Source organism: Dendrobium catenatum, unplaced genomic scaffold (assembly GCF_001605985.2).
Source record: "Dendrobium catenatum unplaced genomic scaffold, ASM160598v2 fragScaff_scaffold_1220, whole genome shotgun sequence".
NCBI classification, from domain to species: Eukaryota; Viridiplantae; Streptophyta; class Magnoliopsida; order Asparagales; family Orchidaceae; genus Dendrobium; species Dendrobium catenatum.
Window position 1 is genome coordinate 8,577,335 of NW_021319682.1, and position 17,682 is coordinate 8,595,016.

The 17,682-nt window shown below is 35.0% G+C and overlaps 1 protein-coding gene across 1 annotated transcript; it reads left to right on the forward strand.

The window, feature by feature from the left end:
* The first annotated feature begins 6,962 nt into the window (after positions 1 to 6,962).
* LOC110110690 lies at positions 6,963 to 7,827 on the forward strand. Its single transcript, XM_020842289.2, has 2 exons — positions 6,963 to 7,176; positions 7,340 to 7,827. Exons 1-2 carry the CDS (start codon positions 6,963 to 6,965, stop codon positions 7,825 to 7,827), a joined length of 702 nt encoding a protein of 233 aa, XP_020697948.2.
* The last annotated feature ends 9,855 nt before the right edge of the window (positions 7,828 to 17,682 follow it).

Genomic DNA, 17,682 nt, shown 5'->3' on the forward strand with positions numbered 1-17,682 from the left:
TAAAACAGGAGGTGATGTCTAAGTTGCACATGAAGTGAAAGAGTCTTATGTGCAAAAAGTTGAATATGGCCCATGGATTCATGTAAAGTTTAAAAACAATAGATTTCGAAATGGGAGGATCAATGGTGGAGGGAAAACTTGGAGAAATGTTAAAGGTGTTATTCACAAAGTGGCTGATATCAAAGATGGGGAAGAGGAAGTACCAAAATAGATCGGTAAGGATAACGTGGATATGGAATTGTTGTCTGAGACAGTAGTTGTCGAGACAGTAGTAGCTGACACATTATGTACAAATGTTGTTTGAAATAATGGTAGTACTATGACAAACAAGTTTAGTGTTTTGACCAATGAGATTGAAGATAGTGAAGTTGAGATTCCAATGCTTTTAGATATTATGAAGTATAGTGAAGATGTTGTTTTCCATTCAGAATTTGAACCACTAGATGGTACATATGTTATACCAATTGTAAGAAAAGAAGAAATTGATGCTCTAAATGTTTCGGTCAAGAAAAAATTGTCAAAGGAGCTGAGGTCTTTGGGACCTGTTGAACCTAAACATATGAAGAAAAGGGGAGAAGGAAAAGGTAGTAAAAAAAGGTGGGGATATCTCCCCTTTTGTTATTAAAATGTCTTCTCTAATTTTTTGGAATTGTAGGGGGGCTAATAAAAGAGATGCCTCCATGCATCTTAAAGAAATTGTAAGTGACCATGATGTGTTTTTAATTGGTTTGACTGAGACTAAGTTATCAAACATTGATAGAAGTGAAGTTAATAATATCATTGGGATTTTTTCCATCATCCAACTGAGAGTATTGTCGATTGTATTTTGGTATTATGTACTAAGAATGTGGTGTCATTCAATGTGGTTAAGCATTCTTCTCAAATGGTGTTTGGGGTTCTTACTACTCTTTCTATGGGGATATGGAATATTGAAACGGTATATGGTAACAAGTATTTTCTTGAGAGAAGTTTGTTGTGGGATAAGCTCGAGAAGTGTATGGTGAGGAGCATCCCTTCCATTATGGTGGTGAGAGGGGGGGAGGTGGATTTCAATTGCATTTTATGCTAGGAGGATAAAAAAGGAGGTAAGAGGTTCAATTTCTCTAATGGACCTAGAGAGATGAAGGCCTTCATGATCAATAATGATTTTCATGATGTTGGGATGGTTGGACAAAAATTTACATGGTGTAACAAGAAGGAAGGGGGGATTTCAATAGCATTTTATGCAAGGAGGATAAAAAAGGAGGTAAGAGGTTCAATTTCTCTAAGGGACCTATAGAGATGAAGGCCTTCATGATCAATAATGATTTTCATGATGTTGGGATGGTTGGACAAAAATTTACATGGTGTAACAAGAAGGAAGGGGGGATTTCAATAGCATTTTATGCAAGGAGGATAAAAAAGGAAGTAAGAGGTTCAATTTTTCTAAGGGACCTATAGAGATGTAGGCCTTCATGATCAATAATGATTTTCATGATGTTGGGATGATTAGACCAAGATTTACATTATGTAACAAGAAGGAAGGAGCCACTAGAATTTGGGAATGGCTTGACATATGCTTGCTGAATTCTGTAGCTTTAAAATTGGTTCCCTTAGCAAAAATTAGACATCTTATTAGTATTGTGTTTGATTATAGTCTCAAATTCGAAGGGAAGCAACACAACAAGGCAAAAACTATCAAATTTGATTACACTTGGAGGTCTTATCCAGCTTCTTGGAGTATTGTGTTAAATTTTGGGAAGAATGCTAATTTTGTTAATGATGTGGATATTTTACATAGAAAGCTTAGAAAAACTTTAAAGGCAGTTTCTTTTGGAATAAGAATAAGTGTAAGGACTTATGCTTGCTTAAAGATCAACTAATGAAGGAAATATTAGAGCTATAGATGGAGGAGGCCACGGATGAGGGTATCACATTAGAAAAATTAATGCTTCTCCAAAGTTAGGTTCTTGAGTTAAATATTACATTAAGAAGGTTATCTACTTGGTGGAACCAAAGGGTTAAGGTGAGATGGCATGATGAAGGAGACACAAATTCTAGGTTCTTTCATAATTTTTCCTTAACAAAAAGGAATGGGAATCTTGTAAGGAAAATTAGAGATGAGAATAATAATGTGTTAGAGGAGTTTGAGCAAATTGAAGAAGTTTTCCTGAATTTTTTTAATAAGAAGTGGAGATCCAGAGAATGCAAACTTACTCATTGGCCTTTGATTTATGAAAATCAGAAATTAACTTCTATGGATTTGGAAATGTTGAGGGCTGAGTTCACCGAAGAAGATTTTAAGAATGCAGTTTTTAAAGCACCGGGCATTAATGGTGTGACTTCTTCTTTCTTCAAGTTCTATTGGAGCATTGTTAGAGAAATTACTTATAAAGTTGTTAATGGGTTCTTTACGATCGGAGTGATGCATAAGGAATGTAAAGATACTTTGATTATGTTAATTCCTAAGGTAAAGAACTCAATCTTGCCATCCAATTATAGGCCAATAAGTCTATGTCAAACCACATATAAGATAGTTGCAACTATGATGGTTAATATAATTAAAATATGCATATCAAACATAATTTTTGAAGAACAAATGGTATTCATTCCTGGTAGATCCATGTTAGAACATTATTTATTGGCTCGAGAGATATTCAATAAATTTAGGATATCAAAAAACAAAAATGGCTTGATGGAAGTTAAGTTGGATATGGAGAAGGCTTATGATAGTATGGGATGGCCAACACTGCAACAAATTATTATATGGTATGGTTTTCAATTTAAGTTTTATGACCACATTATGGAATGTGTAAGGAAGGCAAGGTTTTCTATTATATTGAATGGAAGGAACACAAAATGGATATATGCAAAAAGTTGTTTTTATCAAGGGTATCCATTATCACCTTACTTGTTCATCTTGTGCTCTCAACTCCTATCCAGTGCAATTAAACAGAGGGGATAGGATTTGGGTGTTCAGGTGTCACCAAGAAGTCAGAAAATCACCCATCTTTTATATGCTGATGATGTGCTAGTTTTTGCTCAAGCAAAAATTCATTTAGCTGGATTAATGAAGACAATTGTTGCATATTTTTGTTAATGGATTTGACTACAGGTTAACCAAATCTTAAATTATATTTGGTAACTTTGTCATACGATCCGTTAAGCATAAATTTTCTAGAAGACTTGGGTATAAAGTTGTAAATGAAGTACTTGGGAATTAAAATCATTATGAGAAGGTTGGGTATGGCTGATTTTTAAAATTTGTTGAATCATGTCTTGGAAAAACTAAATGCTTGGGGGAGTAAGATTTTATCTATGGGGGGGAGGATAACCTTGGTGAAGTCATCTTGGTTATTATTGCCAAACTTTTTGATAACACATTCTTTGGTTCCAAAGAAATTACTGCATGAGATGGACAAATTCAGTAGAGATTTTATTTGGCACAAACCAAATGGAAAAGGAGGTTTACACTATGTGGCGTGGGATGATATTTATAAACGAAGAAGTGTGAGGGGATTGGGAATTCAATCTGCAATCCACAGAGCTAGTCCTCTTAGAGCGAGGTTGGCGTGGAATGCTATCAACAATCAATATTCATTACTCCATGGAAATATGATTTTGACATATGGTGATAACATTTTGAATGGGGAATGTAAGAAGAATGCTTCTAGCGCATGGCAGATTATTATAGATGGAGGTAAGCATCTTAAGCCCATTGTCAAATGGAAAGTGGGTAATGGAAGTAAAATCAATGTGCTGAAAAACATATGGCTACTTGATAAATGTTTAAACACATGGCCAACCTTTGCCAACTGTGGGGAATTGGATGGAATTATGCTGAGCCATTTCATAAATATTGATGGTGGCTGGAATGAGATGGAGTTGCAACAATATTTTCATAGAGAACTTATAATGTTGATTGTGTAGATTTTTATTGGTTCCACTCACGAGGACGATCAAATGGAAACAATGTCTCAACATTCAGGTAGATCCATATATGCCTTGGCTTATGAAAAATTAATGGAAGCTAATATCAAGGAGGATGATTGTGGATATTATAAATGGCTTATGAAGCTAAAACAAAATCCAAGAGTGGAATTATTTTGGTGGAGGTTGAGTAAAAATTCAATTCCTACAAATCTGTTTCTCAGATATAGAAGGCTCAGCAATGATGAGTGATGTGTTAGAGGATGTCAAGAGATTCAAAGTTATTCTCATATAGTTTTTCATTGTAAATATCTAAATGATGTTATTCTAAAGCTTAGAGAATGGGACTTTAGTATTCTTATGTTCTATTTTTTGGAAAATAGTTTCGTGGAACTAATAAGGCTTTCGTCTTAGTATATCAGTGTTATAAAGATGTATTATGAAGCTATTTTTTTATCATGGAAGAACCGGAATGAGGTGAAGCATGGAAAGTCTTCTATTTCATGCTCGTTGGTTGCAGCAAATGTATTGTCTATAGCCGTGATACAATCAAGTCTAATACTAGATAATTGGGGTATTAATCTCCCAAGGGAGTTTCATGAGGCTTGGCACCCTCCACCTCTAGATATCATTAAAATTAATGTTGATGCTTCAGTTTTAAGTTCGAATCAAGATGGAATTGGAGGTACTTTTAGAGACCATAAAGGAAGGCTACTTCTTGCGTTCGGGAAGATAAGAGTTCATTGGGTTGTTGCACAGTTGGAGATGGAGGGGGTATAAGCAATAAGGGAGTTCATACAAAGATGAATGATGGAGAGAAAAGGGGTTATCATTGAAAGTGATAATCTCAACATCATTAAATTCGTTCAAGATTCAATGAATAAATCAAAATAGCTATTGGAGAATTGGGTGGAAAAGGAGGTATTCTTTCTAAATGATTTCAATAAAGTCATTTTTTATCATGTTAATAGAAAGTGTTATAAAGTAGCAGATTTATGTGCTACTCTTGCTATAGAAAATAGTTTTATTTTTTATAGCTTTTCTTTTTGCAACATTCCTCCTTCATTTCTTAGATTATTAAAGGTGGAATGTGATCCTTTTAGTACTTGTATTTAGTGCTTCTTCTTGTTTAGTGCAATTTGTAAATTTCAAAAAAAAAAAAAAAAAGTACAAAGCCGACCAAGTGTAGAATTGAGATCATTAACCTTGGATTTTAAAAGTAGAAGCCTATGATCTGAGAGACCTCCACAACTATATTCTTCAATTTATAATTCAAGAATTTCTTTTTTAAGAACTTCCTTCATTTCATACAAGCTTTTGTGCTTTGCTTTAATCCAAAACAATAAAGCCTTCATAGCTCTTTTGAATTTAACATTAAAAGATTCCACATTGCTACCTCGTACAGGTTTCATCCAAAAGTTAAATACAATAGCATAGGATGCAGGAAATGTCATCCAAACATCCTCAAACATGATTGCCCGATTTCTACAAAAACCTATAGAAATTTTTTTTAGCATTATGGGACAGCAATCAGAAGCCAATCTAGCTAAGTATCTAACAACAGCCAACTTAATAGACTTCAAACAAGTAAAATTAAGAAAACAACGATCCAATCTTTCTAATATTTGAGCTTCACCAACTTTATTGTTACATCAAGTGTATTTAGGACTTACTATTCCCACTTCATTAAAGTCACAATTGCTCATAAAAGAATATATATCATGAGTCCCTTGAGGCATAACAAACTGCTTATCTCCTTTCTCATCATCTTGAGATAATAAAAAATTGAAGTCTCCACCCACAATAGCTAGAATTTTTATACCTGAAAGCATCTGAAGGCTACTCCACAAACTCCTCTTGAAATAATTTTTGCTTCCATAAACAGTGGCTATCAAGCACACACCTTTATTAACAATATTAAGTTCTCCTATTACAACTTGAAAATTTGCTTCTTTAACTAAAAATGAAGCAATATTCAATCTCCAACAAGTCAAGATACTGCCAGAAAGCCTATCAGCTGGAAATAGAAAAAAATTCCATTTTTTGCCTATAAACCTCTTGAATTCAGATGGATCAATTGAAGAATTTTTTTTTTAACCAATCCAACAAATAAGCATCATGATCATTCACAATCTCCTTCAAATACAAAAAGGCTTCATCTTTCCTAGCCCCTTTAGAATTCCAAAAGATGATGGACATCATTTATGAATGATAGTGGGATTTCTCCCTCTAGCATTTCTCTAAAATACATCATTTCTTCTTTTTTGAGGATGAACATTATTTTTACCAAGCGATTGAAGTTTTTTTTGAAGTTTAAACTTAACAAAACCTAAAGCAATGGTATGCTTCTTAGTAGATGAGTTAGAGCATTCTAATAACTCCTCACTAAATTCTCCTTCCTCTATCATTTTTATTGAATTCAAAAACAACCACAACATTTAGACCAAAAAGTCCAGATAAATTTAGAATTAGTACTTTTACTTTTCCAAAGAACCTATTGACTTCGTGGATTAGAAAGAGAAACTCTGAGAAACGGATCGGATTCTGTTCAGAAATTCAAATTTTAACTTCGCGGGAATTGTGGAAACCTGATGGCGATGGATGTTCGCCGTCATCTGATGACCGGCGGCAAGCCAGAGGATCGTCGCAACATTAACAAGCCTTCTACTACTGCATCTCGTCTTCTCCTTTCGCCTCCTGCGTTTGGAGATGACAACCTCGGCCTTAATCAGATATCAAAATAGAGAATTATTAAAGGTATTATTATCAATGAAGGAGGATTTGTGGGAAGGAAAGTTTCAGATGTTATTGGTAAAGGGAAGGATTTATTGGCTGAGGAAAGGATTGAGAAAGTTTTATTTAAAAAGATGACATTGGCTCTGGAGGGTGGATTTGAGGCATCGTCTTCATCTTTGCCATCAAGTGCGAAAATTACACCAAAATTGAAAAATTCTGAAGGCACTAATGTAGACTCTTCGTCTATAATCACTGAAAATTTTCCCAAATCTGTTAAAGAGAATGCACCATTGAATCTGAAGGAGAAGACTGGTTAAATGAATAACCCCCTGGAATCTATAGAACAAACGAAGATCTTGTATTCTGATCTTCTAAATGTCAGGAATGTTGAACAAGATGAAAGTGGGCATTGTGAAAATGATGTTGTTAATCCAGCTCGAGCTAATGTGGAAGAACAAACAAATGCTTGGAGAAGGAAAGAAAATATCAAAGTTTCTGACTTGGAACTGGGCAACTTTTTGTCTGATGATGGTAAGACGTTAAACTCCATGATCTTAATTAGAAAGAAAATGCTCACAAACTTATCAACTTATTAGTTGTTAAAGTATTTGGTGGTGAACCTCTTGTGTGGGTCATCGGTTCTGAGCTTAGGAGGCAATGGGCTCCATTTGGAAAATTTCACCTTACTATGTAGGCATGGGGTGGATTTTATGTTCTTTTCCTGAAGCTGATCAAATGGAAGCAGTTATGTCGAATGGGCCATATTTTGTCAACGGAAAAATAATAGGGATGGACAAGTGGTCACATAATTTCTCTCCTACTTCACTGAAAGGGTTGACAGCACCAATTTGGATCCATCTTCCAAACCTTCCACTTCATTGCTGGGACAACATAAATATATGTAGAATTGCTTCAATGGTTGGAAAACCATATCTAATAGATGGAAACATGTTCCAATGGGGACGGAGAGAATTTGGAAGGGTTTATGTACGAATAAATTTGGATGCTAAGCTTCCACTAGGAGTTTGGGTGGAAGGCTATTATGGAAGATTCTATCAAAAGATAGAGTATGAAAGGGTTCCTAGTTTTTGTTTCAATTGTGGTCTTATTGGCCATAGCAAGGAACAATGCAGAAATTCAGATGAAGTTCCCATCAGTCAAGAGAATAGGAATATCACATAAAATACAATATTGAAGGAAGCAGAACCTTTGCAAGACTCAAATGGCAAAAATAATAAAGACTCTGGTTATGGTCCTTGGTTAATTGTCAATCGAGGGAAGAAGAGAGGTTCCAGCAAAAATCAAAAATTCAATCATCAGCCCTCTAATAAAGTCCAATGGAAATTGAAGAAATCTAAGAATTATGTAGAAACAGCATGTGTTTCAAATCCTTATTGGGTAAGGATATTGAAGTTGAATGTAATCAGGCTCCACAAACTTCATGCCATGGAAATGATGCAAGTGAAGATATATCAGCTCAAGAAAATCTTGTTGCTTCCCGTCCAAAAAGTAACACAGAAAATAGAGAGATTTTCTCCATTTACACAGCAAAAAATATGTTTAATGTTCTTGATGATCAGGTGGAAGAAGGGGAAATAATCCAGGAAAAAACTGATGTTGCATTGAAAGATTTAAATGTTGCTGTAACCTCTTCAGTAATTTCAAACATTTTAGATCAGGGCATAAATGATATAGAAAAGGATTTCAGCTTGGTTAAAAAGAAGAAATCAAAACAACTGAAAGACCTTGGTCCGATTAGCACCAATTCAAGGAGCAGGAGGATGGAGCTGGATCAAAGAGCCACAATGGGGAGGTCTTCCCCAACAATTTATTAATGTATTCTTTAGCCTTTTGGAATTGTAGAGGAGCTAGAAAAAGGTGTGCTTCTTTATTCCTTAAAGAGTTTATTAAATTACATAATGTAGTTTTTGTGGGATTATTAGAGGAAAAGATATCTAATATTGATATGGAAGAAGTAAAAAAGACTATTGAAGATGGTTGGAATTATGTGATGGTACCTTCGATTGGTTTATCTGGTGGGATTATAGTACTCTAGAATATATCCCTGGCTGATTTTGCTGTGCGGGAATTGTCTTCCCAATGTATTATTGGGGATCTCTCTGTTTTCAACAATGATAAATGGAGAGTGGCGGCTATCTATGGCAACAAAGATTTGTATAAAAGAAGGGAATTTTGGAACAAGTTGGAAGTTCATTCTACTAAAGAAACACCCATGGTGATAGGAGGAGATTTCAATTGCCTCACTTCAATTGAAGACAAAAGAGGGGGAAATAAGTTTCATTTCTCTAAAGGGCCTAAAGAGATGGAGGCATTTATTACTAATAATGATTACCATGAGGTAAGATTTATTGGGCCACGGTTCACTTGGTGCAACAACAAGGAAGGAGGAGGTAGAATCCTGGAGAGATTAGATAGGTGTTTCCTTAACTATTTGGCTTTAAATTTTTCTAATTATTTGGTTGTTAGACATCTTGCAAGGATTGCTTCGGATCATAGTCCGATTTTTCTTAATTTTCTTGGCACAAAACATAAAAGTCTAAATGTATAAAATTTGAGGATGTTTGGACATCCTACCCAGCTGCTCTATCTATGGTTAAAAATGGATGGAAAAAATCCTTTTCGGGTTCTCATGCTCAAATTTTGAATTCTAAATTCAAAAGAGTTTTGAAGGCTCTCTTCTTTTGGAGCAAAGTCAAGCTTAAAAATTTGAATCTTCTTAAAGAGAATTTGATGGAGCAAATTATGGATCTTCAAAATAAAGAGTCTGACAATAGTTGGCTTAGTAAGGAAGTGCTGGACATTAAAAACTAAAATCTGTGAGCTCAACACAACCAATTCTAGATTAGACTCTTGGTGGAAGCAAAAAGCCAAAGCAAATTGGATGGAGGGAGATACTAACTCAAAGTTTTATCCTGCATTTACTAGTGCAAGGAGGAGTTTAAATAAAATTGTGAAAATAAAAGATGATGATGGAGTGGTTTTTGAAGAACAAAATCAAATTGAGGAGGTTCTAATCAGTTTTTTTAGAAATAAATGGAGACATAGGAGTTCTTCTTTGGAAGGGTGGCCAGAACCAAATGCAGTTTTGAATGATGAAGAGAAAGCTTGGCTTTCAAGGGGATTTTCTGAAACATAAATTGAAGTTGTTCTAACTCAATTGGGAGCTAATGTAGCTCCAGGAAGTGATGGTATTACCTATTCTTTCATCAAAGCTTACTAGATTATTATAAAGACAGATTTGGTAAATGCTATTAACTCCTTCCTTTTTAATGGAGATATGGATAGAAATTGGAAAGACACTTTAGTTGTTCTCATTCCTAAAGTGTCTAACCCGGTGCTGCCAACCAACTTCAGGCCCATTAGCCTATGCAACTCGGTTTATAAGGTTGCGGCTAAGCTGATTCTGAACAGACTCATTCCAGTTGTTCCTAAACTTTTCTCTGAGGAGCAAGCAACATTTATAAAGGGTAGATCTATTTCGGATCATGTGCTAGTTGCTCAAGAAGTCTTCCACAAATTCAGGTATTCCAAGTCCTCTAAAGGTCTTGTTTCCTATCAAGTTGATATGGACCAAGCGTATGATCCAATGAGCTGGATAACTCTTCAAGCTGTTTTAAAGTACTTTGAATTCCCTCCTATGATCTCTAAGCTCATTTTGGAATGTGTGATTGAACCAAGATTCTCTTTGATTATTAATGGTTCACTATCTTAGTGTATTGAAGCTAGGAGTGGCTTCCGACAAGGTTGTCCACTCTCTCCAATTCTTTTCATTCTTTGCTCTCAACTCCTCTCCAATGCACTTTCTTTATCTTCTGTTAGCATTAAAATCTCCCCAAAAGGTCCTCAGGTTTCTCATTTACTATATGATGATGTGTTTATCTACTCAAAAGCTAATAGGAAAGTGGCTAAGGAGACTAAAGAAATTCTGGATAAATTCAGCAGGTGGACTGGATAATGCATTTACAAACAAAAATCTGCTATAATTTTTGGGAAGATAGTGGATAGAAGGAAAAGGAAAGCCATCCAACGTATTATGGGATTTAAGGAGGTGAAGCAAATTACTTATCTTGGAATAAAGATGTCTTAAAGAGACTAGTTTCAAATGACTTCCAATTCATCATTGAAAAGTCTTTCAAAAGACTTAACATGCGGGGAAGTAATTTTCTTTCATTGGCTGGCAAAATTATCCTAATCAAATCGGTTATCTTGGCTCTTCCAAATTACTACAGCACACACAATTTGGTTCCCTCATGGACCTTCAAGGAAATAGATAAACTATGCAGAAACCTTCTCTGGAACAAATCTAATGGAGTAAAGGATATTCATTATGTCAGCTGGAAAGAACTATGCATTCCAGCTAATCAAGGAGGACGTGGACTGAGCTCTTCATCCTCTAAGGTTTCTGCTCTGAGAGGGAGACTATCTTGGAGATTTATGAATAATAAAGATTCTCTCTTGCACAAATTATTGGCTTCCAAATATGGAAACAAAATTGAAATCGAAAACTGTAATAAAAGAATCTCATCTTCATGGAAAATTATCAAAGATGGTGGAAAAGCTCTCAATCCTATCTTAAGATGGAATGTTGTTAATGGCAAATCTATTAACACTATGGAAGATAATTGGATCTTAGATAGGAGTATTAACAAATGGCCTACATTTGTTATCCCCCAAAATGAGGAGATTGTTATGCTAGATAAATTTATTCAAAGAGGATTTGGAACATAACAGAATTGAAGAAGTTTTTTGGAGTTGATTTGGTGGACTTAATTCTACAAACTAGAATCAAATCAAATCTTTTAGAAGATGAGCAGAAGCCGATTAATCAGTTCTCTGGAAAAACCATCTCAGGTTTAATTACAGAAGCCAATGAACAAGAAATTTCATATTGCAGTTTTTCGAAGTGGTTTAAACATGCAAGATTAAATCCACGAGTAGAAACATTTTGCTGGAGACTTTTAAAAATGCTATTCCTACTTTCCAGTTTCTATCACATAAAAGATTGCAAGAGAATGCTTTATGCCCAAGGTGCTTGGAGGATATAGAGAATGTGGAGCATGTTGTTTGTAAATGCAGAAAAATGAAAGAGCTGGCCACTCAACTAAGCAAATGGGGATTTCATATTCCAGATTTTAATAGCTTGACTTGGATTGCATCTATGATAAATCACAATGGTTTTATTGTCAATTTATATTGTAATGTCTTATATCTCTCTTGGAAAGCTAGGAATACTCTTGTTCATGACAATGTGACAAAAGGTGCTACTTATATTGCTACAAATGCAGTCATCGCTTCGTCATTTTCTAAGATGATTTTTAACTCAAAATTGGAATTAAGGGATGCTAATCAGTCCTTTAGACTGTTGAAATATTCTTATCCCCCTCCACCCGAATGGTTAAAAATTAATATAGATGCTTCTATTGACTCATCCCATATTGTCAGTACTGGGGGTGTCATCCGTGACTGTAAAGGGAGATTCTTATTGGCCTTTGGCAAGTCTTGAAACCATTAGGACCTTTCACAACTGGAAATGCTAGCTATCAAATCTCTGAAGGAAGTGATCAAAGATTGGATGTTCAAATATAAAGGGATTTGTATTGAAGGTGACAATGTTAATATGATCAAGGTCATTCATAAAGCTTGGCCTCTTGAATTCAAAGAATTGAAAGAGATGGAATTCCTAAAGGACTTCAATCAAATCATCTTTAATTGGGTTAGGAGAGATTGCAACAAGTTGGCGGATGTTTGTGCTAATCTAAATTTGGATGCTAAGCTTCCACTAGGAGTTTGGGTGGAAGGCTATTATGGAAGATTCTATCAAAAGATAGAGTATGAAAGGGTTCCTAGTTTTTGTTTCAATTGTGGTCTTATTGGCCAAAGCAAGGAACAATGCAGAAATTCAGATGAAGTTCCCATCAGTCAAGAGAAGAGGAATATCACATAAAATACAATATTGAAGGAAGCAGAACCTTTGCAAGACTCAAATGGCAAAAATAATGAAGACTCTGGTTATGGTCCTTGGTTAATTGTCAACCGAGGGAAGAAGAGAGGTTCCAGCAAAAATCAGAAATTCAATCATCATCCCTCTAATAAAGTCCAATGGAAATTGAAAAAATCTAAGAATTATGTAGAAACAGCATGTGTTTCAAATCCTTATTGGGTAAGGATATCGAAGTTGAATGTAATCAGGCTCCACAAACTTCTTGCCATGGAAATGATGCAAGTGAAGATATATCAGCTCAAGAAAATCTTGTTGCTTCCCGTCCAAAAAGTAACACAGAAAATAGAGAGATTTTCTCCATTTACAGAGCAAAAAATATGTTTAATGTTCTTGAAGATCAGGTGGAAGAAGGGGAAATAATCCAGGAAAAAACTGATGTTGCATTGAAAGATTTAAATGTTGCTGTAACCTCTTCAGTAATTTCAAACATTTTAGATCAGGGCATAAATGATATAGAAAAGGATTTCAGCTTGGTTAAAAAGAAGAAATCAAAACAACTGAAAGACCTTGGTCCGATTAGCACCAATTCAAGGAGCAGGAGGATGGAGCTGGATCAAAGAGCCACAATGGGGAGGTCTTCCCCAACAATTTATTAATGTATTCTTTAGCCTTTTGGAATTGTAGAGGAGCTAGAAAAAGGTGTGCTTCTTTATTCCTTAAAGAGTTTATTAAATTACATAATGTAATTTTTGTGGGATTATTAGAGGCAAAGATATCTAATATTGATATGGAAGAAGTCAAAAATACTATTGAAGATGGTTGGAATTATGTGATGGTACCTTCGATTGGTTTATCTGGTGGGATTATAGTTCCTTAGAATATATCCCTCGCTGATTTTGCTGTGCGGGAATTGTCTTCCCAATGTATTATTGGGGAACTCTCTATTTTCAACAATGGTAAATGGAGAGTGGCGGCTATCTATGGCAACAAAGATTTGTATAAAAGAAGGGAATTATGGAACAAGTTGGAAGTTCATTCTACTAAAGAAACACCCATGGTGATAGGAGGAGATTTCAATTGCCTCACTTCAATTGAAGACAAAAGAGGGGGAAATAAGTTTTATTTCTCTAAAGGGCCTAAAGAGATGGAGGCATTTATTACTAATAATGATTACCATGAGGTAATATTTATTGGGCCACGGTTCACTTGGTGCAACAACAAGGAAGGAGGAGATAGAATCCTGGAGAGATTAGATAGGTGTTTCCTTAACTCTTTGGCTTTAAATTCTTCTAATCATTTGGTTGTTAGACATCTTGCAAGGATTGCTTCGGATCATAGTCCGATTGTTCTTAATTTTCTTGAGCATAAAACATAAAAGTATAAATGTATAAAATTTGAGGATGTTTGGACATCCTACCCAGCTGCTCTATCTATGGTTAAAAATGAATGGAAAAAATTCTTTTTGGGTTCTCATGCTCAGATTTTGAATTCTAAATTCAAAAGAGTTTTGAAGGCTCTCTTCTTTTGGAGCAAAGCCAAGCTTAAAAACTTGAATCTTCTTAAAGAGAATTTGATGGAACAAATTATGGATATTCAAAATAAAGAGTCTAACAATAGTTGGCTTAGTAAGGAAGTGCTGGACATTATAAACTAAAATCTGTGAGCTCAACTCAACCTTTGCTAGATTAGACTCTTGGTGGAAGCAAAAAGCCAAAGCAAATTAGATGAAGGAGGGAGATACTAACTCAAAGTTTTATCATGCATTTGCTAGTACAAGGAGGAGTTTAAATAAAATTGTGAAAATAAAAGATGATGATGGAGTGATTTTTGAAGAACAAAATCAAATTGAGGAGGTTCTAATCAGTTTTTTTAGAAATAAATGGAGACAGAGTTCTTCTTTGGAAGGGTGGCCACAACCAAATGCAGTTTTGAATGATGAAGAGAAAGCTTGGATTTTAAGGGGATTTTCTGAAACAGAAATTGAAGTTGTTCTAACTCAATTGGGAGCTAATGTAGCTCCAGGAAGTGACGGTATTACCTATTCTTTCATCAAAGCTTACTGGATTATTATAAAGACAGATTTTGTAAATGCTATTAACTCCTTCCTTTTTAATGGATAGATGGATAGAAATTGGAAAGACACTTTAGTTGTTCTCATTCCTAAAGTGTCTAACCCGGTGCTGCCAACCAACTTCAGGCCCATTAGCCTATGCAACTCGGTTTATAAGGTTGAGGCTAAGCTGATTCTGAACAGACTCATTCCAGTTGTTCCTAAACTTTTCTCTGAGGAGCAAGCAACATTTATCAAGGGTAGATCTATTTCGGATCTTGTGCTAGTTGCTCAAGAAGTCTTCCACAAATTCAGGTATTCCAAGTCCTCTAAAGGTCTTGTTTCCTATCAAGTTGATATGGACCAAGCGTATGATTCAATTAGCTGGATAACTCTTCAAGCTGTTTTAAAATACTTTGAATTCCCTCCTATGATCTCTAAGCTCATTTTGGAATGTGTGATTTAGCCAAGATTCTCTTTGATTATTAATGGTTCACTATCTTAGTGTATTGAAGCTAGGAGTGGCTTCCGACAAGGTTGTCCACTCTCTCCAATTCTTTTCATTCTTTGCTCTCAACTCCTCTCCAATGCACTTTATTTATCTTCTGTTGGCATTAAAATCTGCCCAAAAGGTCCTCAGGTTTCTCATTTACTATATGATGATGATGTGTTTATCTACTCAAAGCTAATAGGAAAGTGGCTAAGGAGACTAAAGAAATTCTGGATAAATTCAGAAGGTGGACTGGATAATGCATTAACAAACAAAAATCTGCTATAATTTTTGAGAAGATAGTGGATAGAAGGAAAAGGAAAGCCATCTAACGTATTATGGGATTTAAGGAGGTGAAGCAAATTACTTATCTTGGAATAAAGATGTCTTTAAAGATACTATTTTCAAATGACTTCCAATTCATCATTGAAAAGTCTTTCAAAAGACTTAACACGCGGGGAAGTAAATTTCTTTCTTTGGCTGGCAAAATTATCCTAATCAAATCGGTTATCTTGGCTCTTCCAAATTACTACAGCACACACATGTTGGTTCCCTCATGGACCTTCAAGGAAATAGATAAACTATGCAGAAACCTTCTCTGGAACAAATCTAATGGAGTAAAGGGTATTCATTATGTCAACTGGAAAGAACTATGCATTCCAACTAATCAAAGAGGACGTGAACTGAGCTCTTCATCCTCTAAGGTGTCTGATCTGAGAGGGAGACTAGCTTGGAGATTTATGACTAATAAAGATTCTCTCTTGCACAAATTATTGGCTTCCAAATATGGAAACAAGATTGAAATCGAAAACTGTAATAAAAGAATCTCATCTTCATGGAAAATTATCAAAGATGGTGGAAAAGCTCTCAATCCTATCTTAAGATGGAATGTAGTTAATGGAAAATCTATTAACACTATGGAAGATAATTGGATCTTAGATAGGAGTATTAACAAATGGCCTACATTTGTTATCCCCAAAAATGAGGAGATTGTTATGCTAGATAAATTTATCAAAGAGGCATTTGGAACATAACAGAATTGAAGAAATTTTTTGGAGCTGATTTGGTGGACTTAATTCTACAAACTAGAATCAAATCAAATCTTATAGAAGATGAGCAGGAGCCGATTAATCAGTTCTCTGGAAAAACCATCTCAGGTTTAATTACAGAAGCCAATGAACAAGAAATTTCATATTGCAGTTTTCCGAAGTGGTTTAAACATGCAAGATTAAATCCACGGGTAGAAACATTTTGCCGGAGACTTTTTAAAAATACTATTCCTACATTCCAGTTTCTATCACATAAAAGATTGCAAGAGAATGCTTTATGCCCAAGGTTCTTGGAGGATATAGAGAATGTGGAGCATGTTGTTTGTAAATGCAGAAAAATGAAAGAGGTGGCCACTCAACCAAGCAAATGAGGATTTCATATTCCAGATTTTAATAGCTTGGAAGAATGCTATACATGGATTGAATCTATGACAAATCACAATGGTTTGATTGTCGATTTATATTGTAATGTCTTATATCTCTCTTGGAAATCTAGGAATACTCTTGTTCATGACAATGTGACACAAGGTGCTACTTATATTGCTACAAATGCAGTCATCTCTTCGTCATTTTCTAAGTTGATTTTTAACTCAAAATTGGAATTAAGGGATGCTAATCAGTCCTTTAGACTGTTGAAATATTCGTATCCCCCTCCACCCGAATGGTTAAAAATTAATATAGATGCTTCTCTTGACTCATCCAATATTGTCGGTACTGGGGGTGTCATCCGTGACTGTAAAGGGAGATTCTTATTGGCCTTTGGCAAGTCTTGCATCCATTGGGACATTTCACAACTGGAAATGCTAGCTATCAAATCTCTGAAGGAAGTGATCAAAGATTGGATGTTCAAATATAAAGGGATTTGTATTGAAGGTGACAATGTTAATATGATCAAGGTCATTCATAACAAAGAATTGGAAGAGGTGGAATTCTTAAAGGACTTCAATCACATCATCTTTAATTGGGTTAGGAGAGATTGCAACAAGTTGGCGGATGTTTGTGCTAATCTTGCTAGGGTTAGTAACATTGTTTGGGAAGATTTTAACTGTAATAAGATTCAACCTTCTTTTGTTAAAACTTTGAAGGAGGAATCAAACTTGTAGCTACTTTGTTTTCTTCTTAATGCATTTATTGCTTTCTTCAAAAAAAAACAAGAAAAAAACAACCTCATTAGAACTCAAATTCTCTTTAACTATATCTTCTTCCAATAAACTGAACTGGTTATCATGAATAAGTAAAGGCTCCTTAAATTCACCCAACTAGTTGATATTATTCTTTTTTTTAGAAGATGCAAATTGCATTAATTGAAAACTAAATGATTACAAACTAGAATTGAAAGAAAATACTGGCAATCCTTTCAAAACATTGGAAAAGGAAGCCTTATTAAAAAGAAAATTAAGCAAAAGAAGAATATTTAAAAATATGAAATATCATAAAGAAAATAAGAACCTCTACTCCTTGTTTTAAACCAATTGGGGTGGAGGGG

Bases quoted from the DNA above. Each gene is read 5' to 3' on its own strand.
- LOC110110690 (XM_020842289.2), top strand. From the start codon at position 6,963: ATGAATAACCCCCTGGAATCTATAGAACAAACGAAGATCTTGTATTCT. The intron at 7,177-7,339 runs GTAAGACGTTAA...CTTACTATGTAG, and splicing joins CAACTTTTTGTCTGATGATG to GCATGGGGTGGATTTTATGT.